Source organism: Chrysochloris asiatica, unplaced genomic scaffold (assembly GCF_000296735.1).
Source record: "Chrysochloris asiatica unplaced genomic scaffold, ChrAsi1.0 scaffold00213, whole genome shotgun sequence".
Taxonomy (NCBI): domain Eukaryota; kingdom Metazoa; phylum Chordata; class Mammalia; order Afrosoricida; family Chrysochloridae; genus Chrysochloris; species Chrysochloris asiatica.
The window spans coordinates 100,470-124,039 of NW_006408731.1; the positions used below are offsets into that span (position 1 = coordinate 100,470).

General features: G+C 37.4%; 1 protein-coding gene across 1 annotated transcript; it reads right to left on the reverse strand.

The window, feature by feature from the left end:
- Positions 1-13,739: 13,739 nt before the first annotated feature.
- On the reverse strand, positions 13,740-23,260 carry LOC102836258 (olfactory receptor 14J1-like). Its single transcript, XM_006872836.1, has 2 exons — positions 22,320-23,260; positions 13,740-13,773 (listed from the first exon to the last, which is right to left on the reverse strand). Exons 1-2 carry the CDS (start codon positions 23,258-23,260, stop codon positions 13,740-13,742), a joined length of 975 nt encoding a protein of 324 aa, XP_006872898.1.
- Between the last annotated feature and the right edge of the window lie 310 nt (positions 23,261-23,570).

Below are 23,570 nucleotides of genomic sequence, written 5' to 3' on the forward strand. Positions count from 1 at the left end.
TTCTGACTCTTAGTGACCCTGTACAGGGTTTCCAAGGAGAGGCTGGTGAGCCTGAACAACCAACTTTGTGGTCCAGTGTATTAACCAGCAGCTCCACACCAGAACTCTTAGTTGTTGTGATTTTTAAATGCTGTTGAGTCAGTTCTGACCCATAGTGACCCTGTATAGGGTTTCCAAACAGCAGCCTGTGGGTTTATACTGGCCACCTAGTGATTACTTGTCAATTGCTTACTCTAGAATGCCACCCCAAGACTCCAATATTATAGGGCAAAGGAAAATCCTAAATTTCCCAAGCTGTTCTTTATGGAAGCCAACTGCAACATCTTTATCCTGGGTAGCAGCTGGTGGGTTTGAACCTTTGAGTAGGCTGCTAAATGTGTAAACACTGTGCCACCAGAGTCCCTTTTTGTAATAATGGGTGATAAGTCACTTCCCAATGAGTACATCAGGTTCCTTGATTTATTTACTTCCATCTGTGTGAGTTCTAGGAGATTTTTGCAAAAACTGCAGTATTAAAACCTTTAGGGGCTTTATAGTGTGACAGCTCACCATTTTTTTTTTTTTTTTCCTTAGTAACTCATCTTAGAAATGATAATTGGGAGAATACTCACCCCTGTGGTAAGCACTTCCTTCTCATTCCTTATGGTGGTGGTGGTTATGTGCAGTGGAATCATTTTTGTCTCACAGTGACCCTGTATAGGGTTTTCTGATGCTGTAAATCTGTATGGGAAGAAAGCTTCATCTTTCTTCCATGGAATCAACTGTGAGATTAGCAGCCAGACTCGTAACCACCATGCTACCAGTCAGTTTTTAAAAAAATATTTTATTTTGATTCAGTGAAAGTCTGCAGAGCAAATTGGTTTTCTATTAAACAATGTGACATGGATCCTAATTTCTATAAAGTAACAGAAATCTTCTCTCTTTCTCCCTGAGTTTACTGTTTCCATTTGTCCTTCTTTGCTATGCCCACGTGTATTTTAAACTTTAACCCTGTGCAGATGCTGCCCTTCTGATCTTGAATGGTTTATTGTTCTAAGGAGAGTGCTAACCTCCCTGTTGAGCTGATAGGCTTATTTATCATTTGGCTGAAAGTTGATCCATGGGAAGAAGTTCAGTTCCAGGCCTGAAAAGTATCCAAGAACCTTAATCTCAGAAGTTCTATCAGTCTCCTTTCAGACCACTAAACCTAGTCTTTTAATTTCCTCCCACTTTATCCAGGAACTCCTACTGTGTTTCCTCCCCCTCTATCCAGGAACTCCTATTGTGATCCCTTTCAGAGGGTGGCAAATACATTCATGAGTATGAAAGAACAAGGACTCCTGGTGTGGTGCTGTAGAATCAGCACTGGATTGTGAACTACAAGCTGCTCCTTGGAAAACGTATACAGTTTCACTATAAGTCTGAAGTGACTTGATGGCAACAGTGGTAGAGCAAACATGTGGCACTGTAGGAAAAGAACTGGACAGCAAGTCCTATTTGAACCGCAAGGTCGGCAGTTTGAACTCACCAGCCACTCCTCAGAAACCCTATTCAGGGTCTTATGAGTCCAAACTGACTCAAGGGCACTTTACAACAAAAATAGGGGACACATTTATGAAAACTTCTTAGCCATAACTAAATATCTTTGGAAATTTTGGCACTTGCATTGGGGGTGAAGGACCATAGTTTCAAGGTACAAGGCCAACTGACCTAACATAGTCCACAAAGACAATGTTAAATATTCTTATCCTTTCAAGAGTGCAGACACTTGGGCTTATCCTGCCTCTCACACCTATACCTGGCTGTCATTTGGGCATTCTATGTCTGAAATGGGCCAGTGATTTCAGACTTAAAATAAAAATCAATATTGAATTAAGTACCATGTTCAAAAATTTTGTTCTGCCTTCCAAATTTAAGTCTTTTGACTTTCTCTGTAGTAATGAAGCATAAGATTAATCTGTCTAAAACCCTCCAACTTTATCAAATTCCATCAAATCTCACACTAAGTAATGGAAAATAGGAGGAACTATTTTGTAGCAATGGTGTTTGAGCAGTTACGTTGCCTCCAACGTGTTTTCTTCCTTTCCAAGTTCTTCTATTTTGTCTTCTTTTTCTTGAATTGGTAAAATGATCAACAGCCTTGTTTTGCATACTTAATTTTTATTTTGGCTCATTAGTATTTTAATCTGCCCAAATTGCATAAGTAATAATTATCTTCCAACACATAAGAAATGGGGAAAAAAAATCTAACATTTTAAGTGTTCATTTTATGAGACAGGTACCTTGTTAGAAACCATCAATGAATAAAATTTATTTAGTCCACACACAAATATTTAGCTTTTAGGAGATAAGCTGCATTTTTTAGGAAAAAATAGCATTCAGAGTACTTTAAGCAACATGACTGAGATCAGAGTCACCAAAAGTTGGACTTTAATTCACTCTGTTACGTTGCATCTAAAAATCTCTAAGTATTAATAAAAGGTACACAGGAACATTGGGGAAAAGTCATAATTACTCTGAAAGCATATCCATCCATACTTGTAGTGTTATCAGAAATTATTTGATGAAGTGTTTCACAATTGTTTTGCAGAATATAAAAATAGACATATAAAATATTAAAATTTCTCAATTAACTGATTTCCTGAAATGACTCATTATTATAATACATTTATATAAATTTTATCTTTGGTGTTAGTTAATCTGCTCTTTTTCAGAGAAATTTGCTTAGATTTTGGTTTCTCAAAGGCAATTAGAAGAGCATAAGGTCTGTCAGAATTTCCATAAAGTATTTCCCTCTTTCCTAATTAATGACTGGAAAACTCACCTCAGGTATTTTTGATGTGTGGGTAGCAATGACAACTGATCACCAACTTCCAGTACTTCTTACCTAGAGTCACACAGATCTTTTAAAACATGCACATTCCCTTGAGAATCTAGAGGATTTGTTTCTTCTTTCTTTCTTTTTTTTTTTTTTTTAATTTCTCTTAATGGAAGCCAGAGCTAAATAATAAAGAGATTTCATTTTCTCTACTCTTCTGTAATCAAGAAACAATGCAGTTAAAATCAACATTCCAAATGTTATAATATGGTAATGATGAGCATTTTTTAATGTTGAATTTCACTACTGACTTAACCCATTGTACAGAGAGTTTATTTCTCTTTATATACCACCCTTTTTCCTACTTCCCTTTTCCTCAAAAGTCCCCCCCACAGGAAATTCACCAAGAGGCTATGCTTTTCCTTGTCTCATCTAAAACCCCCTTGTTGTTGTTGATTGCCATCTCAAGGAGAGGCTGGCAGTTTTGAACTATCAACTTGTCAAATGTTGTAATGGTGGTGGTGGTGATATTCCGTGGAGTCAGTTCTGACTCGTAGTGAGCCTGTATAGGGTTTCTGAGGCTGTAAATCTTTACAGGAGCAGAAAGCCTCATTTTCTCCCACAGAACTGCTTGTAATTTTGAACTTCTGACCTGGAGGTTAGCAGCCCAACTTGTAGTCACTATGCTACCAGAGCTCCTTAATTGTTTTAACAGAGAACAATAATTGTGAAAATCAAAGTGACATTTTTTTTTAAGTTAGAAAATCATCTACCATATAATCCTAGGTAATCTAATCTAAAAAGAAAGCCTAATGGCATAGTAGTTTTTAATTGTGCAGCGATTAAACCAAAGTTCAGCACTTTGAAACCACCAGCTGTTATGTGGGAGAAATCCACAATCAGCTTCCATAAAATTTACAAAATTAGAAACCACATAGGGAAGTTTTACTCTGTCATATTAGGGTCATTATGAATCAACTGATTAAAGGCAATGAGTGTTTGGTTTTCCAGTCTTAAGTATTTGTTAGAAAGGAACAAACCAAAGCATGAAAACATATATCAGCAAAATGGCTTATACACAAATATTCATTAAATGCTTAATTTGCAATGCCTCCATATTGGAAAAAATCTAGTTGATTACTACCAGTGAATGAATTAATAAACTGCAAGATATCTATTTAATACATGACCACCCAGCAATAAAGGGTAACTCAAGCACAAGTCATTCTGAAACCATATGCCCAGTAAAAGAAGATCATCACCAAAGAATATATACAATTGCATTTACATAAACTTCTGGAAAAGACAAACTATAGTGGCATAAAGCAGACTAGTAGTTTGGGTAGCAAGTGCTACAGAAAGGAAAAATTAGAAAAATAAACAAGAATCTTTTGGGAATAATGAAAATGTTCTGTACCTTGATTGTGAATGGTGGTGATATAAGTAAATGTAGTTGCCAATATTCACTGAGTTACAGACTTTAAATAGATGTAATATGTTGTGTATATATACATATATATGTTACCATAAGGAGCTCTGGTAGCGTAGTGGTTACAAATCGGCCTGTGAACCGCAAGGTTAGCAGTTCGAAACTACCAGCTGTTCCGTGGGAGAAAGATGAGGCTTTCTGATCCCGTAAAGATTTACCGCCTCGGAAACCATGTACAGGGTCACTATGAGTTGGAACCGACTCCACGGCACATAATTCAGCTGTGCTTCCAGACTAAGACAGACTAGGAAGAAGCAGAGACTAACTTCTTCTGAATGTTTTGCCACTAGACCCTTATGGATAGCAGCTGAACATTATCAGATAAAATGCCAGAAGATGAGACCCTCAGGTTGGAAGGCACACAAAATATGACTGGGAAAGAGCTGCCTTCGCAAAGCAAAGTTGACAATGATGACTTAAAGAGAATAAAGCTTTTGGGACGTTCATTTGCTGATGGAACACAATATAAAATGCACAGGAGAATCTGTAAACATCCATTAATAATCAGAACATGGAATGTATGAGTAGAGGAAAATTGGAAATTTACAAAACTGAAATGCAATGCACAAATATGGATACCCTAGGCATTTAGTGAGCTTAAATGAACTGGTATTTGCCATTTTGGATCAGGCCATCATATGGTTTACTACACCAGGATTAAAAATTGAAGAGGAATGGCATCACATCAAAAAAGTCTTTTCAAGATCTATCTTGAAGTGTAATGCTGTCTGTGATAATATCCATATACATCCAAGGAAGACCATACACATACAAGTTAATACTACTATTATTTACAATTATGAATTAACCACTAAAGCCTGGGATGATGGAACTGAAGAATTTTACCAAACTCTGGAGTCTGTAATTAATCAAACAAGCAATCAAGATGTATTATTAATTACTGGTGATTTGAATGCATGTATTGTTAATTACTGGTGGTTAGAAACAAAGAGGAAGTATCAGTAATTGGAAAATATGGCCTTTGTGATAGAAATGATGCTGGAGATTGCATGAGAGAATTTTGCAGGACTAATGACTTATTCATTGCAAAAACCTGTTTAAACAAGATAAAACATAACTGTACACATGTATCTCTCCAGATGAAATACACAGTAATGTAATTCACTTTATTTGTAGGAAGAGGTAGTGGAAAAGTTCTATATCTTCAGCCTAATAAGGCCAGAGTAGATTGTGAAGCACTTGATTGCTTATATGCAAGTTCAAGCTGAAGCTGAAAAAGCAGAAGCAAAAAAAAAAATGATTAGCATTTCGAACATTGAAGGAAATGAAGAAAAAAATTTGAGCTTAGACTAGTAATACTGGAGAAATCTATGAGCAAAATATTAAATGATGCAGAAAGCATCAAAAGAAGGTTAAGTAATACACAGAGTCACTGTAGCAAAAAAAAAATGGTCAATATTCTACAATTTCAATAGGTGGCATATGATGACAAGCCAATGGTTCTGAAAGAAGTCCAACATGCATGGAAAACATTAGAAAAGGACAAGGCTGTGGAAATTGATTAAATACAAATTAAAATGATTCAACAAACTGATGAAGCACTGGTGGCACTCACTCATTTATGCCAAGAAATTTGCAAGACAGCCACCTGGCCAACTGATTAGAAGAGGTCCATATCTGTGCCCATTCCAAAGAGAGTTGACATACTGGACTGACAATTCATTGGACCTAATCATTAATACCACACGCAAGTAAAAATTTCCTACAGATAAATAAGAAATGGCTGCAGCGGTACATTGACAGGGAACTATTAGAGGTTCAAGCCAAATTCAAATAAGGACCTAGATGAAGGATATCATTGTTGATGTCAGATGGATCTTGTCTCAAAGCAGAGAGTGCAGAAAGATGTTTACATATGCTTTAATGACTATGCAAAGCCTTTTGACTATGTGGATCATAACAACCTATTAATAACATTGCAGAAAATGAGTTTACCAGATCACTTAATTGTCTTCATGAGGAACTTGTACATAGACCAAGATGTAGTTGAAAAGAACAAGAAAAAACTGAATGGTTTAAAATTAGGAAAGGTGTGCTCCAGCATTGTATTCTTTCACCGTATATATTCTATCTGTATACTGAGCAAATAATCTGAGAAGCTGGATTATATAAAGGAAAATGTGGCATCAGGATTGGAGGAAGACTCATTAACCACCTGCAGTGTGCTAATGATACAGCCTTGCTTGCTGATTGTGAAAAAGCCTTAAAATATTGATGAAAATCAAACACCACAACCTTAAGCTTGGGTTCCACTGAAATGTAAAACAACAACAACAAACAAACAGAAATCCTCATGACCAGACCAATAAAGAGCATCTTGATAAATAGAGAAATGATTCAAGCTGTTAAAGTCTTCATTTTGCTTGGATGCACTATCAATACGCAGGGAAACCACAGTCAAGAAATCAAACAATGTATTTCAGTAGGCAAATCTGTTGCACAAAACCTCTTTAAAGTGTTCAAGAGCAAGATGCCAGCTTGACGAATAAAGTGTATGTTACCAAAACCATGGTATTATCAATAGCTTCATATGCGTGTGAAAGTTGGACATTAATAAGGAAGACCATAGCCAAATTGATGCATTTGAGTTATGGGTTGGAGAAGAATATTAAAAATACCATGGAGTGACAGAAGAACCAACAAATTTATGTTGGAAGAAGTACACCAAAATGCTCCTTAGAAGCCAGATTGAGACATTTTGTCTCTTACACTTCAGACACAGTTTCAGGAAGTGGCATCTCTAGTGAAGGGCATCATGTTTGGTAAAATGAAGGATCAGTGAAAAGGAAGACCTTCAATGAGATATATTGGCACAGTGGGGAAGCAATGGACTCAAGCTTATACGTATGTGTGTCTGTTGTTAAGTGTTGTCGAGTCAATTCTGACTAATAGCGACCCTGTACAGGACTTCCAAGGAGCAGCTGGTGTACTTGTGGTTCAAACCAACATTTCAGTCCAGTAATTGTATCCTACGGCACACATTGCAGGGTAATGTGCTAGACTGCAATGTGCAATGTCAGTTTGAACATAAAGGTTCAAATCCACCTGCCATTCATTAGAAACCCTATAGAGTTACTATGAGTTGGAATCGATACCATGGCACTTAAGAGCAACTGTGTATATATATATATAGTTATACAACTATATACATATATGTTGGTGGTGGTGTGACCTGGAGTTGGTTCTCACTTCTAGAAACCCTGTATACAGTTTCCTATGCTGCAAATCTTTTGGCATCAGAAAGTCTCTTCTTTCTCTCCAGAACATCTGGAAATTTCAAACTCCTGACCTTGAAGCTAGCAGCCTGATTCATAACCCCTATGCTAGCAGAGTGCCTTATACATACTTACATACATATACATACATGAATATATATACCTGTATAGAATCACCCACCACTTATCTGTCAGTTTGTTGAACAGTGGTGGCTATACCACTGGTATTTTTTTTTCAGTATTTATTGTAAATTGAGTGATAGTCTATAAGGGAGAACATCAGCTTTACATTCATCCTATCTTATTTTGTTTCACTGCAATGACTACAATCCCATCCATGCATCATTATTCAACAGCATTTGCTTCCATTTCCTCTGTCTATTTATTTTTGGATGTACACCGAAGCACTCATGAATATATGACCATTCAAACAACCAAAGGGCACACCCTGCAAGCATACCCATTGGCTGCCAGCACACAACCCCTCTCCCTCCTTGAGTCTAGAGTTACCAGCCACTCCGTCTCTCCACGTGATCATCTCTGCATCCATCTCTGCTGTAGCTGCTTCTCTGCATAGTGTCCTGCACTCCGCTCTTCTCCCTTGATGGTTCCAAGGTACTCTGCTCCTGTACTGCAAGATCAACCACTCCCCTCTTTTTTTTTGCAAAACGTCTACCTTTACATTTGCAACAACTGCAATCAATCCTGATAACAATTATTCACTATTGAACCACAAAAGTCTTATCCCCATTTCCTTTCATCAGCCCCATCTAGACAGATTGGAAAACACTCAGTGGAGATTCTATCTTCCCCTACACCCTCTGAAACTAAGCTCCCTCTTGAAAACTTGTAAAACAGTTACTTCCCTCCCCCTCCCCCCATTTTGGGTAGCTAATGTCTAAGTTGCCCATCCCTGTCAACCCTGTGTACAGAGGAGGTGAAAATGATCCTTGATTTAAAGATTCATTCCCTCCTTTGAACTGCTACATCCATAAGTATAGATCAAGTTCATCAAATTGTAGCAGATTACACTGTTTTACCCTCCTCTTTTTTCCTCTAGTCGAGTTCTGATCATCCAGCCATTGAAGCTAGGTCAAATGGGTACTATCTGCAAATATGGGCATTCTTGCTCATCTCTCTTCACTTCATATCAGCTGGATGCTTCATTCTCTGCTCTAGTCCTCTGTGACTATGTCCCTGTCCATGGGCTCAGGAGTCGCCAGTTCTCGCTATACTGCTGGCCAACCAAGTATCAATCCAAGTTGACAGGATCTACTGAACATGGTCAGACTTAGCCCACAGTTTAATTGCTGTTTTCCCTCACTTTTCCTTATCGGTAGACCAATGTGGTCACCAGCAAGATTACATGCTTGCTCATGCATACCCTTTGAGTTTGTCTTGGAAAGGGGTTTTCCCTGAGGGTACTTGACTACTTGCCTTGATGGCTCCCCAGAAAACAACTTGTTTGTTCTTGTAGTAGTCAATCAGACTGCCTTTATTCTTTTTAATTTTTTCCTGCTGGTCTTTCTTTCAAGAAGTTCCTGGACTCTGCTATCTGTCGACTGAGTTCCGGGTGGTGTTGCCACGTCTGTCAAACTCTGGATGTTGTCTGTTCTTGTTGGTTTTCAGTCCAAAGAACTCCCTTGAGGATGTTTTGAAGCACTGGGTTGGCTTTGACAAAGTCTCTTAGTTTCTGTTTATCCTGAAACGTTTTGATTACATCATCATATTTGATTGACAGCTTTGGTGGGTAGATGATTCCTGGTTGGCTTTTTTTCTTTTCTTTTCTTTTCTTTTTTTCTTTTAGGGTTTTATATATGTCTCCCCATTGCCTTCTTGCCAGCATGTTTTCTGCTGAGAGGTCAGAGCTTAATTTGATTTGTTTAACTTTGTAAGTAACACTCCTCTTTTTCCTGGCTTCTTTAAGGATTCTCCCATTGTCTTTGATTTTGGAAAGCTTGATTATGATATGTCTTGGTGATTTTATTTTGGGATCTAACCTTCATGGGGTTTGTTCAGCTTCTTGAATGCTTATCTTCTTATCCTTCAAGATGTTAGGGAAATTTTCTTCCAGAAGCTCTTCAACTGTCTAGTCTGTGGACTTCTGTGATTCTTCTTGTTCTTAAATGCCAATAATTTTAAAGTTATTCCTCTTCATGTTATCCAACATGAATTTTAGACTTTCTTCAGATTTGTTTATTCTTTTTCTGCTTGCCCTTCTAACTTAATAATACTGAGAAATTTGTCTTCCAGATCAATGGCTATGGCTTCCATCTCTTCAATTCTATTCCTTTGCCCTTTCAGTGTATTGTCCATTTTTGATAATTTATTATTAATAGTCTGGACCTGTTTTTGCAGGTTCTGAATTGTTTCCAATGCTGTATCTATCTTGTTTGATTGCTCCTATAGCACTTTCCTGACTTCTTTCTTATTTCCTCCACCCTTCTGTGAAGCCTTCAGATTTGTGTGACTACCATTCTTTTGAATTCCTTCTCAGGCAGATCCACAGCCTGCTCTTCTTCTAATGGGAAGTCTCTATCTGCCTCCAGTTCATTAGTCTCTGTTACTGTTTTCTGTTTCTGGACATGTGCTGAGATCTTTTGTTGTGTTTTCTTGGACATTTTCAATAGTGTTTTCAATTATTAAATGAATGTATGTTGCTGTATTGCTAAGTTTACTGAGTGCCTTCTGGTGGATGTGATCTGGAGATAGGCTTCCCTTTTCATGTCTCTTATTACGCAATTGCAGGCAATCTTAGAAAATGTTGGCTATCTATGTAATGCATAGCAGCTGGTATTGGCTCTTCTCCATATGGTAGGATATTATGGAGTATGCTTGTAGCTTGGCTATATGGTGATGATTGATGTCTCTTCTTGGGTAATGTAGGGAGAGAAAGCTTCCACCCTCAGGAAAAAAGTTAGACCAAAAGGACAAAAAACAGGAACAAAATCAAATCTAAACCAAAACCAAGCAAACAAAACCATAGCAGAATATCCAGTAGCCTTTGCTTCACAGGTCAGTGGGCGTGCAGAGTAGAAACCTCCAGTAGTGGTTGTGGGTATCCACTTGCTTGGGCCCTCCCCTCTAGTCACTGCTGTGGAGGTGTGCAGATAGATATTGAGAAAGGAATGGAAGAAAGACTGTTTACAATTTTTATTTCTGAAGACAAGTTTGGTATCTGTGTATGTACAGCATAATTCTCAGAATGACTATCCTTGTATATAGTAGTTGGTGTTGGCTGTTGCCTTTTATTATGGGGTTTTACAGGGTGCAAATACGGTTTGACTATATGGCCAGACCTTCTGACTCTTGTTAGGTAAGGCAGGAATAAAGGCTTTCACCCAAGTAGAGGAGTCAAGTTTAGGGTTAAATACCAGAGTCAGATGTCTTAAGAAGCAATTAGCTGGAACTGCCGGGGATTTACGTGGTTTCCCTCTATGCACTGTGGGAAAATTGTGGGCTCAACGCTGGGCACTTTTGGGGATGCACTCCCACCTGTCTGAAGATGCCCATGCTGGCCAGAGACGGTGCAACAGGGGAGAGGAGGAAAGAAAAGTTTAAAAAAAGCCATCACCCCTCTTTTTCCATATGTCACTCTGTGACGTTCACGCTGCATGCGTCTAGCTGCGCCATAGCTTTCTGATCTCCACCCAGGCTGCAGGCCGTAGGCAGTGTGTCCCAATGATTCAGAAATCGAGTTTCTACCAGCCACAGTTAGATTTCTCTACCAATGGGCCCCCCAAACTATTGCACCTTACTTTATATTAGATCTGGAAATCTGAAACTATCCCAGCAAAGCTATTCATTTTGGCTTTTTTTTTTTTTTTTTTTTTTTGTGCCTCCGCCAAGTAGCCTCCACTGTTTGTCTGCACTTCTCTTGCCCCCCTACCAACGGTGTTTTAAATACCAGCCCTAATCACCCACAATTAACAGGTTTCAACTGAGATTCTATACATAAACAGACTAGGGGGAAGGAGAGATTAACTACTTTCGGATATTTAATAACTGAAAACTTATGAATAGCAGGGGAACATCATTGTCAGCTCAGGTTATTGAATACTGAAACGTCATGAAACAGTAGAATATTGTCAGATATAGTTGTGGAAGGTTAGGCACTCAGATTGAAAGGCACTCAAAATGTGCCTAGGGAAAAGCTGTCTCCTCAAAGTACAGTTGACTGTGATGATGTGGATGGAGTTAATCCTTCAGGACCTTCATTTGTTGATGGAGAACTACTCAAAATGAAGAGATATAGCTGTAAACATACATTAGTAATCAGAACACGGAATTTATGAAATATGAATCTAGGAAAATTGGAAACTGTCAAAAATGATATGTAATCCATAAATATTGAAACCTTAGGCACTAGCAAGCTGAAATGGACTGGTATTGGCCACTTTGAATTTGACAATCACATGGATTACTATTGCTGGAATGACAAATTGAAGAGGAATGGCATTGCATTCATTATAAAAAAGAACATCTCAAGATGTGTGTTGAAGCACAATGCTGTCTGTGATAGGATACCATCCATACACCTACAAGGAAGACCAGTTAATACCACTAGTATTCAAATTTATACACCAACCACTAAAGCCAGTGATGAAATTAAAGAATTCTTCTACCAATCTCATCAGTCTAAAACTGATCAAACATGCAATCAAGATGTTGATTGGAATACAAAGGTTGGAAACCAAGAGGAAGAGGAAGAATCAGTAGTTGGAAAAGATAGTCTTAGTGATAGAAACAATACTAGAGATCACATGATATAATTTTGCAAGACCCATGACTTCTTCATTGCAAATACCTTTATAAATAAACATAAAAGACAACTACACACATGGACCTCACCAGATACAATACACAAAAATAAAATTGACTACATCTGTGCAATGAGACTGTGGAAAAGCTCCACATTTTAAGCCAAAACAAGGCCAAGGGCTGAGTGTAGAACCCACCATAAATTACTCATATACAAGTTCATGTTGAACCTGGAGAAAATTAAAACAACTCCATGAGAGCCAAAATATGGCCTTGAATATGTCCAATCAGAATTTATAGATCATCTGAAAAACAGATGTGATGTGTTAGACACTAAAGACCAAAGATTAGAAGAGTTGTGGAATGACATCAAGAACATCAAACAGAAAAAAGCAAACAGTTATTAAGAAGACAAAAAAGGAGAGACTAAAATGGATGTCAGAGGAGATTCTGAAACTTGTACTTCAGCATAGAGATGCTAAAGCAAATGGAAGAAATGAAAAGTTAAAAGAGCTGAGCAGAAAATTTCAAATGTCAGCTCCAGAAGACAAAAGTCAAATATTATAATGAAATGCGCAAAGACCTGTAGTCAGAGATTCAAAAGGGAAGAACACGCTCAGCATATCTCAAGCTGAGGGAACTGAAGAAAAATTCAAGCCTCAACTTGAAATATTGAAAGATTCTGTAGGCAAAATATTGAATAATGTAGACAGCATAGGAAAAAGATGGAAGAAATACAGAGTCATTGTACCATAAAGAAGTGGTTAATGTTCAACCATTTCAAGAGGTAGCATAAGATGAAAGGCCAATGATACTGAAAGATGTCCAAGGGGAAATGAAGGAATTGGCAAAGAACAAGCACTGGGAAGAGATGGATTACAAATTGAAATCTTCCAACAAACTAATGAAACACTAGAGGCACTCACTCCTCTAGTCCAAGAAATTTGGAAGAAAACTACCTGGCTTATGGACTGGAATAGATCTGTATATATGCCCATTCCAAAGATAGGTGACATGTTACAGACCGCAGGTATTGGGGTGCTGAGGACCTGTGTCATGGACGAAAATTCCAGCATGTGACCGCGCTTCAACCTGCTGGCCAGAGACCCTGTGGGCCCAAGGAAGTAACCTCCGGACGTCCCAGGTCATTGGCTTTTATGAACTCACTGTGGGGCCAGCTCTGTATAATTCTCTTTAGTTCTCTTAATTCACTCTATGCTTCGAACCCCTGTAATTGCAGCCTCTGAGAAAATGGTTTCTTATGTGCGCCTCTTAATGTCTCCACTGTGTTGGCAGTGCTTAAGGTTCTAAGAACAAGTCTTTCTGAGGAACAAACTCTGGCAACAGGGCAAGCTCATCCAAAATGGTCTTTATCAAATTATTCAGTTATATTTGATAATAACTTATACATGAACCATTTATACCCATGGACAAATATTAAAGCAAAAAACTGCTCCTAAAGCCGAGGCTGTAAAAAGCTACAAAACCAAGTTTGCTGGGAAGTTCCAAAAGCCAAGTTTCCCCAAGGTGTAGTCCGGGGGTTTTGTCCTAAGAATAATAGGTGTCTGCCTGCTTGGATAGCCCCCAGGTTCAAAACCATTCAGCTAGGTGTCTTGCTTTCTCTTGCAAATCTCAGTCAGGTAGCCGACTCAGCGGGACTCCTCCCAATTCTTTTCACCTTCTCCCATTCAAGATTAGGTGCTATAGGTATGTTAATTAGCCTGGAGAAACCGAGTTGCTGACCTGGGATTCGAATCTGAAAAGTACCATATAGTAATTTGCTTGAATTTCTGGAAAATTAAGGATGTTAGATTATCAAGACAATTTGTGATGTATGTTTTAGAATTTGATTCCTGTAAATCATTGTGTCCTGTGTTGAACGATTAATCACATTTCACTTCTGTACCCCGTCTTAATAAACCTGCCTTCCTTTGTGTAAAGCTCCTCCCCGAAATAAAACGGGGGGCAGACCCAAGTCCGCATGCATTATGGCTTGCAGGCCATGTCTTACGGCTGGCATGCGAGGCGTTACAGCTGGCAAGGCATGCGTTAAGGTTTGCAGGGCCGTGCTTTACTGCCTGCAGGGGCCACGATATCAGTAGTCCAGGGTCCGCCCGCCAGTGTCGCATCAATTCTGGTTTCGGGGTGTTTTGTGTTCTCTCTCTTTGCGTCTTTGTGTGTATTCTTTCTCTGTCTCTGTCACCGCCAGATCTCCCAACTTTGTGAACCGAACCCTCATGTTGAGGCCGACCCCCGACAGTGACACAAGGAAATGCACATATCATCTGACAATATCATTGATAATCCATGAGAGTAAAGTTTTACTAAAGATAATAAAAAGAGGCTGCATCCATGCATCGACAGAAAACTTCCAGAGGCTTATGCAGGATTCAGAAGAGGACATGGAACAAGAGATATCATTGCTGATGTCAGATGGATCTTGCCTGGAAGCAGAGCATACCAGACAGATGTTTACCTGTGCTTTATTGAAAATGCAAATGCTTTCGATTGTGTGGATCATGACAAGCTATGGACAACATTGTGGAGAATGATTATTCCAGAACACTTGATTATGCTTATGTGGATTTTGTGCATAGACCAAGATGCAGCTGTTTGAACAGAAAAGGGAACACTGAATGTTTTAAAATTATGAAAAGTGTGAGTATTATTTCACCATACTTATTCAGTTTGTATGGTGAAAAAATAATCTGAGAAGGTGGATTACATGAAGAAAAATGTGGCATCAGGATTGGGGGAAGGCTCATTAACAACCTGTAATATGCAGATGATACAACGTTGCTTGCTGAAAGTGAAGATGACTCAAAATACTGACTGATGAAAATCCTGACCACTGGACCAATAATAATTAATGTATTTGAGTTACTGTATTGGAGCAGAATATTGAAAGTACCATGGACCACCATAAAAACAAATAGATCTGTGTTGGGAGATTTACAGCCAGAGTGCTCCTTGGAAGCCACAAAGGGCAGATATGATCTCTCATACTTTGGACTTATTATCAGGAGGGACCAGTCCCTGGAGAAGGATATCATGTTTGGTAAAATGGAGGGTCAGAGTAAAAGAGGAAGACCCCCAATGAGATTGATTGGCACAGTGGCTGCAGCAATGGCCTTAGGCATAGCAACAACTGTGAGGTTGCTGCTGGACCAGACAGTGTTTCATTCTGTTGTGCATAGGATCGCTATGAGATGGCATCTAATTTAAACAACAACAATATGGAGTCCTTGTGTGGCACTGTGGGTTAATTCACTGAGCTCAAAAGTCAGTTTGAACAGCAAGATCAGTGTTTCAAGGTCACTAGCTGCTCCTCAAAAACCCTATACATGGTCACTGTAGGTTGGACCTGACTTGACAGCACTTAACAACATGATACAACAACAACATATATTTATATACCGATGAAGTCCTGGTATGGAGGTGTAGGATAAGCACTTGACCTCAATATAGATTGAATTTGAAAGGTCAGTGGTTCAAATTCACCAGCTGCTCCTAGGAAACCATGTACATGGTTGCTGTGAGTCAGAATCGATTAGATTAACAGCAATCATGATTGTATGGAACAGTAGGATAAGCGCTGGACTGAAAGGTTGGTTGTACTGCTAGGTCAGTGGTTCAAACTCACCAACAGCTCTGTGGAAGTCCTATACAGGGTCCCTATGAGTTGAAACTGACTCAACAGCACTTAACAACAACAATATATGTGTATGTATGTTGGTTGGTGGTTGTGTGTGCCATGGAGTCTGTTCTGACACTTACTGACCATGTATAGAGTTTCCGAGGTTGTAAATTTTTCCGAGAACATAAAGCTTAATCCTTCTCCAGTTGAAGACTTACGGTTTTGAACGGCTAACCTTTAAGTTAACAGCCCAATATGTGACCACTATACCAGACTTCCTTATATATGTGTATACTTTACATATGTATATTTGTTTAAAACAATTTATTTAAGCACTTTCACAACTTACAATTAGAATATCTACATATCAAAAGAAATCATAGAATGAGTGAAAAATCAAATATAGGGTAAAGATAATATCTAGTATTTAGCATTAATGTAGTATTTAGCATTAATGATACAAATAATTTCTGTTATGCAGAGATTCGCTATTAGTGGGAACTAATGGACAGCATCTAACAACATCCTTTTAGGGGAAATGGAAAGGAGGAAAAATCCTAGTGGTGTATAAAGAACAATACACTCTACACATAACGGTTTGTAAAATTTTTATATTTATATTTTATAAACATAAAATATTTATTAAAATATCTCAATTAAATATTGTTGTTGTTAGATGCCATCAAGTACATTCTAACTCATAGCATCCCTGTGCACAACGGAATAAAATTCTACCCTGTAAAATGTGCCATCCTCACATTTCTTTTCACTCTTGAGCCCATTGACACAGTCACTATACCAATCCATCTAATGGGGGTGCTTTCTCTTTTTGGCTGACCCCCCCACTTTACCAAGCATGATGCTTTTTTTCTAGGCAATGGTCCCTCCTGATAATATATCTGAAGTATGAGAGACAGAGTCTTGCCAACCAGGCTTCTAAAGAATATTCTAGCTGCAAGTTTCCAAGATAGATTTGTTTGTTATTCTGCCAGTCCATGGTACTTTTTCAGTATTCTTCTCCAACACTAAAACTCAAAGGCAACATATCTTCTGTGGTCTTCCTTATTCATTGTCTATCTTTCATATGAGTATGAGGCTATTGACAATGCCGTGGCTGGGGTCAGGCATCTTAGTCCTAAACTGGTATCTTTGCTCTTGAACACTTTTAAGAGGTCTTGTGTAACAGGTTTCTCTAATGCAACACATCATTAGATTTCTTGATAGCAGTTTCCATGAGTTTTGATGTGGATCCTAGAAAAACGAAGTCTTTGGCAATTTCAAACTTTTCTCCATTTATCATGATGTTATTGATTTGTCCATTCAGGATTTTGTTTTCTTTACATGGAGTTGCAAGCTTGAAATGTTATTTTGGATGATGCATGCAACGCCATTCTATTTTAGTTTGTCGTTTCTGATATAGTAAATTATACGATTGCCAGATTCAATACTGTCAATACCAGTCCATTTCAGCTCACTCATGTCTAGGATATTGATCCTTTTGTTCTGTTTTTAAATTTTGACAACTTCCTATTTTGTTAGATTCATACTTCATACATTCCATGTTCTCATTATTAATGGATGCTTACAACTCTCTCTCCTCATTTTGAGTTGTGCCCATCAGCAAATGAAGTTCATGAAAGTTTACTTGTGTCATCAATGTGTACTCTACTTTGAGGAGGCAACTCTTCTCCCTTCATATTTTGAGTGCCTTCCAACCTGAAGGTCTCATCTTCCTACACTATATATCCAGAATTTTCCATAATGTTTTCATTTTCTGGCACTATTTCTGACAAAGTTCCACTGCTATTCATAATGTTTTAAGAGACTAAACATTCAGAAATATTCATGTTTGTCTTCTTTCAAGTCCTTCTTAATCTGGAAGCTCAGCTGAAACCTGTCCACTTTAGGTGCCCCTACTAGTATTTAAAATACCTTTGACATAGTTTCCAGTATCACAGCAAAACTCAAGCCACCACAGTATGACTAGCTGATAGAAAAGTGGTGGGAATTAAATATTACAAACTGTCAATTGTTACTGTGATACATTTCTTGTCTTTTTCTATTTTATTTCATTTCATTTTTTCATATAACTTTTGCTATAAGCTACACATTGTGGTCACTTATGAGATGTTTTCATTAAAGGTCAAGACAGAAAAAAGTGAATGTACTCACTAATAATATATTCCTGTCCATTTATACATCAAAATATAATAGTGTTTTCACTGGTAGGCTGTGAATATAAGTTCTTCAAAGCTTAGCACTTCAAACAACAACCTCAGAGGTTGTTCTTTCTGGCATTGCTCTTCTTAAATTGAAGTCTCAGACTATAGCATCTTATCTTAAAACCTAAATCCTATGCTGGTATTTCAATTATAAGGTATTCCCAAAAACTGAGTTTTTGTGTTCTGCTTTTGGTGGTAATAGCAAGTCAGTGCAGAAAGACATAATGCTTGGTAAAGTGGAAGGTCAGTGTAAGAGAGATCGGCACAGTGGCAGCAGCAATAGACTCAAGTTTAAAAAGAATTATGAGTATGGTGCAGGACTGGGTATTGTTTTGTTATGTTATGCATTGAGTCACTATGAGTTGGAAGCAAGGTGGTGGTTCCTAACAACAACAATATCAATAATAGCAATGTGGGGATTCCCATAACTTAAGGTACTTTTCCAAGATACTAGGTAACTGCAATGCATGAGTCAGGTTTATATTAATGATGGTTATTGTTGTTGTTCAGTGCTGTCGAGTCTGTTTCAACCCTTACCAAGCCTGTATAGGGTTTCTAAGGAGCTGTTGGTGAGCTTGAACCATCGACTTTGCGAATCAAACCAGCTTTGCAGTCCAGCACCATCCCAGTACTCCACTAATTATATAAATCCATATTAATAACACAAATGTAAAATTACAAAGTAACCCTATTGGGAATGTTGTTGTCGTTGTTGTTGTTGTTAAGTGCCATTGAATTGGTTCCGACCCATAGTGACCCTGTATAGGGTTTCCAATGAACCGCTGGTGAGCTTGAACCACGGACCTTGCAGTTCAGATGGCTTTGCAGTCTGGTGCATTACCCCATAGTGCCACACCAGTACTTTAATAAAGATAATTAAAACATTTGACTTGATACAAAATTTCAATTTTATTTTTTGCTGAAAACAAACTATAATATTAAGCAGCAAACACTCCTCAAATTCATTGATACATATTGAATGACTGAATCATTTCATGAACAAACACCGTATTTTTTAGAATGGATGAAGAGGTTAAAAATCCATGTGTGAGAATAAGAATTAAAGATAATAAAAATACTTTATAAACCAAAGAATGAATCTACTGCCCAAAGTATTGCAGCAAACTTTAATTACTACATTATTTGCTTATCATAAATTACAGATACAAAATAATAAATAAGAATTGTGAGCATAAGACTAGAAACAAAAATAGCTAAGCTAACTTGGTGATTCATTAGTCATATTAAAATATTAGTTATATAAAGTAATTATTTCAGAAATTTTGCTAAGATAATAACTAGTATACAACTTCAAAAAATCTGATGCACACAATATTGCAGGTATATTGAGTACTCTAATAATTAAGGAGAAAATATTTCAGTATTAAACATTGAAGACTATGATCTGATATAGTATAAGCTGGTTAAGCCTTACTGCCACAATTTACAAAATTATGAGGATAAGTTAAAAAAAATATCGCTACAAAATCATAGAACATTTTATTAAATTAAACTATCAAAAATTGAAGCTATTGTTTCTTAAGATATCCTCCGTCTAGGTCTATAAACTCCTAAAGCGAAGGTTTAATCCTGCTCTGAAGTATTATGCATTTTTCCATTTAAAACACATCAAAACAATAGTGTTGTGACATCTTCAAGTGATTCAGATTGTGTTCTTTTGAGTGTGGCACTGTGGGTTAATGCGCTGGACTACAAAGTGTGTGTGAACTGCAAAGTCAGCATTTCAGGCTTACCAGCTGCTCCTCAGAAACCCTGTACAGGGTTTCTATGGGTCAGAACCTACTCAATTGCATTTAACAACAACAAAAGGGCTAAGAACAGAGCTATAAGATGGAAGGGATAAGGTTTCCCAACGAAATTATCTGATGGCAGCACTTGCTACTCTGGAAGAATGAGCAGGTGCACTCTGGTGATGGAAAAATTCCTCAGTGCAACTTGCCTGCTGTTTTTTTGTTTTTTGATTGGTTTTCTTTTTTCTGAACAATGCACTTTTCCATTTTATTAAAACTTCTTCCTCAGAAGCGCCTGTGATTGTCTGTGTCCTTTAAAAAAATCTATACAGAATATTACTTTTAAACTTAAAAAAAAAAAAAAAAAATACAGTTTCATTGCCCTTCTGAGCTGAGCTCTCTGCCTAGAATTTACCTGGCCCTGCAGTCACTGGTTTGATTGAACCTTTGTTTTTTTTTTAAGGCACCCTAATGATACAAAAATTAGTGTATTACCAAGGAATGTGTCTTTAGCCATCTACTGATAACAGGAACATATTTAAACACAGAATGTATCAACTGGGACCCTAGTAGTAATACATTTTTATTTACTTTTGTACATATTAAATTTATAAGATTTTCATAGAAAAAGTAGCCAGAAATAAAAAAGAATACAACTTTTTGCCATAAAATAATTATTATGTTTATAAAACTTTTAATAAAATTGACAAAACAGAAAAATATATACAAGTGAAATTGGTAAAGTGAAAAAGTAATAAATAAATATTACAATCAAATTTCACTAACTGGAGTTGTCAAGACTTTTTAAAAAATTACAAAATGTAAAATTTTACTGCTTTAAAAATGGCAGACATTCAAGAATGCTATAATATCAAATTCTGTGTATATATTATTCACTTCAGTGTTTCTGAAACCTAGAATAATTTCAGTCACCTAATACGTATGGCGACATAGTATAAACACTTGACTGACAGCAAAATGGCTTTAAACAACAAAGTCGACAATTCATACTCACCAGCTACTCCTCGGAAACGCTCTACAGGGTCACTATGAGTCACACCTGACACAAAGACATTTAAAAACAACAAGAACAATATATTCTGTGTAAACCTATCTTATGTTAATAAAATCCCATGAGACATGGAGAAGATGTGAGAACACCATTTATGGCTAATGGCCACATAAAATGGTTTGATCTGGTCAGAAATCAATGAACGTTCAAGAGACTTGAACTTTTTATGCACTTTGATTTAACAACGCTATTCTTTGGGATTATGGATAATAGTACTATCATGTTCAGCATTATATATAAGATTTTAAAATTAAAAATAACCTATATTATAGAATAGGTGAATAGTTAAATATACAGTAAAACCTCTGAGAGAGGAAGTCAACCAGACTGTCTTGTTTTTCCAGGTGTTGCAAATTTTCTACCTTTAACAGAGTGCAGTCTTGTTTTAATGGAAAATATTTGACAGGTTTCCACCCACACAAGGCCCAGGTAGGGTTTACTGTATTATGAAATGGATTCCATTGAGTGCCATGCATGCATGAATATTAGGAAAGCAAAACTATATAACTATACATTGTTTTTGTGTACAGTTGAATCAATTCTCAACATATAGGGATTTATGTGACAGACTAGAACTGTCAAATCTTAAAAATAAGATTGTCTATGCTGGAAACTCTCTGTAAATAGATTGCCAGGTTTTTCTCCAGCAGAGATACTGCATATGTTCACACTACCAATCTTTTGGCTAGCAAACAAGCTTTCAACCATTATCCTACCAAGGTTTCTTGCACCAAAATGAAAAATTGGTAATTATAAACATAAAAATTAAGATGGACATTAGAAATTAAATAAATGGATTATAAATAGTTGATTTGTTTAGTTGGGTTTTAGGGAAAATTGTCACTATGTGTTCTTTGCTGTAATATTGCCTATTTAGTGCCAAAAATTGAAGGTATGCTTATAATTGTTGTATAATTGTTGTGTCTGTGCCCATATATATAGCTAGGGGATGAAGAGTTGTTGCTATGATCCTGTATAGGGCATCTGAGAACAGAATCAGAAAACTTCATCTTTACCCCATGGAACAGCTAATGGGTTTGAACTGCTGATGTTGTGGTTAGCATTCCAGTGGAATAACACCACAAAAGAAGACTAAGGGGCCTATATTATAATGGTATACATATTTATTTTCTCTTTATCTGAAAGAATGAACAAATGGTTTTAAAAAATAAAAAAGGTCAGAATTACACGAAGAGTTGCCTAATGACAGTGTTTATATTGTATTATTAATGCACAGGAAAAGAAAATATTATTGCTTTTTGTTAATACCACATATATAAAGGAAATTCAATATTATTTAACATCTTCCTTATGCAAAATATTATCCAGTCATCAACAACAGGAAAAATGTGATTTTTTCTTGGTGAATTGTCTACCCAATAGTAACTTTCTGCAAGCTTCCTTCATGGCCTCATTCCTCAGACTGTAGATAATAGGGTTGAGTATTGGAGGCATGACTGCGTAAAAGATGGAAACCATAAGATCAAAAGCAGTTGGAGAATCTGAAGTTGGTTTTAGGAATGCAAACATACCCATGAAGAGATAAAATGAGACAACAAAGAGGTGGGGCAGGCAGGTAGAGAAGGCCTTGGATCTGCCCTCATCAGAGGGCATTCTTAGTACTGTGGAGAAGATGTGGATATAGGAGAAGACAATGGAGATGAAGCAGATGAATGCCATTGCAGACAAGAAAGCCGCCACTCCAATCACTCCAAGATAATCATTGGAGCAAGAGAGCTTTAGCAACTGGGGGGTGTCACAGAAGAACTGGTGGACTATTTTGGACTTACAGAATGTGATGGAGAATGTGGTTGCTGTGAACAAGATTCCAGAAATGCTTCCACTTAGCCATACTGCTATCACAGCCCACTGGCACTTATTGGGATCCATGATGACCTCGTAGTGCAATGGGAAGCAGATGGCGGCATAGCGGTCATAAGACATCACTGTGAGAATGGCCATCTCAGACCAAGCCAGAGATGTGAAGATGAAAACCTGGAGTATGCACTGACCTTGAGAAATATAGCCATCATCCATCAGAGAATTGTTAATGGACTGGGGGACCGTGACAGAAATGAAGGAGAGGTCCAAAAGGGAAAGATGCTTTAAGAAGTAATACATTGGGGCTTGGAGATGCTGGTCCACTGTAGTGATGATGATAATGATGAGGTTACCTACTAAGGTTAACAGGTACACCGCCAAGAACAGCAAGCCATGTAAAATATGTAGCTCTCGAATATCAGAAAACCCCATGAGGAGGAATCCACTTAGTGTGGTTATATTTGCCATTATCATTTTGAAGAAATTTATTGTGGAAAGAGCTTGAGGAAAAAAGAATGTGAAAAATGTAGGGGGTAAATTAAAAATAATAATTTGTGCATCATTGCTACTTAAATAATTATTGACTATTTTCTTGCTATGTAATAGCTGTTCCCTAGTTGATTATGGTCCAAACATGCATACCACAATCTACACTAGTAAACAGTCATGGTTGAAAACTGTTCCTCTCACTGGAGAATAGCTTTATTTGCTTTACTTAAAAACCCATCAACTTGCATTTCCAATAATGAATCATATTGCATTTTTTTAGTTAGAAGCAAATCAA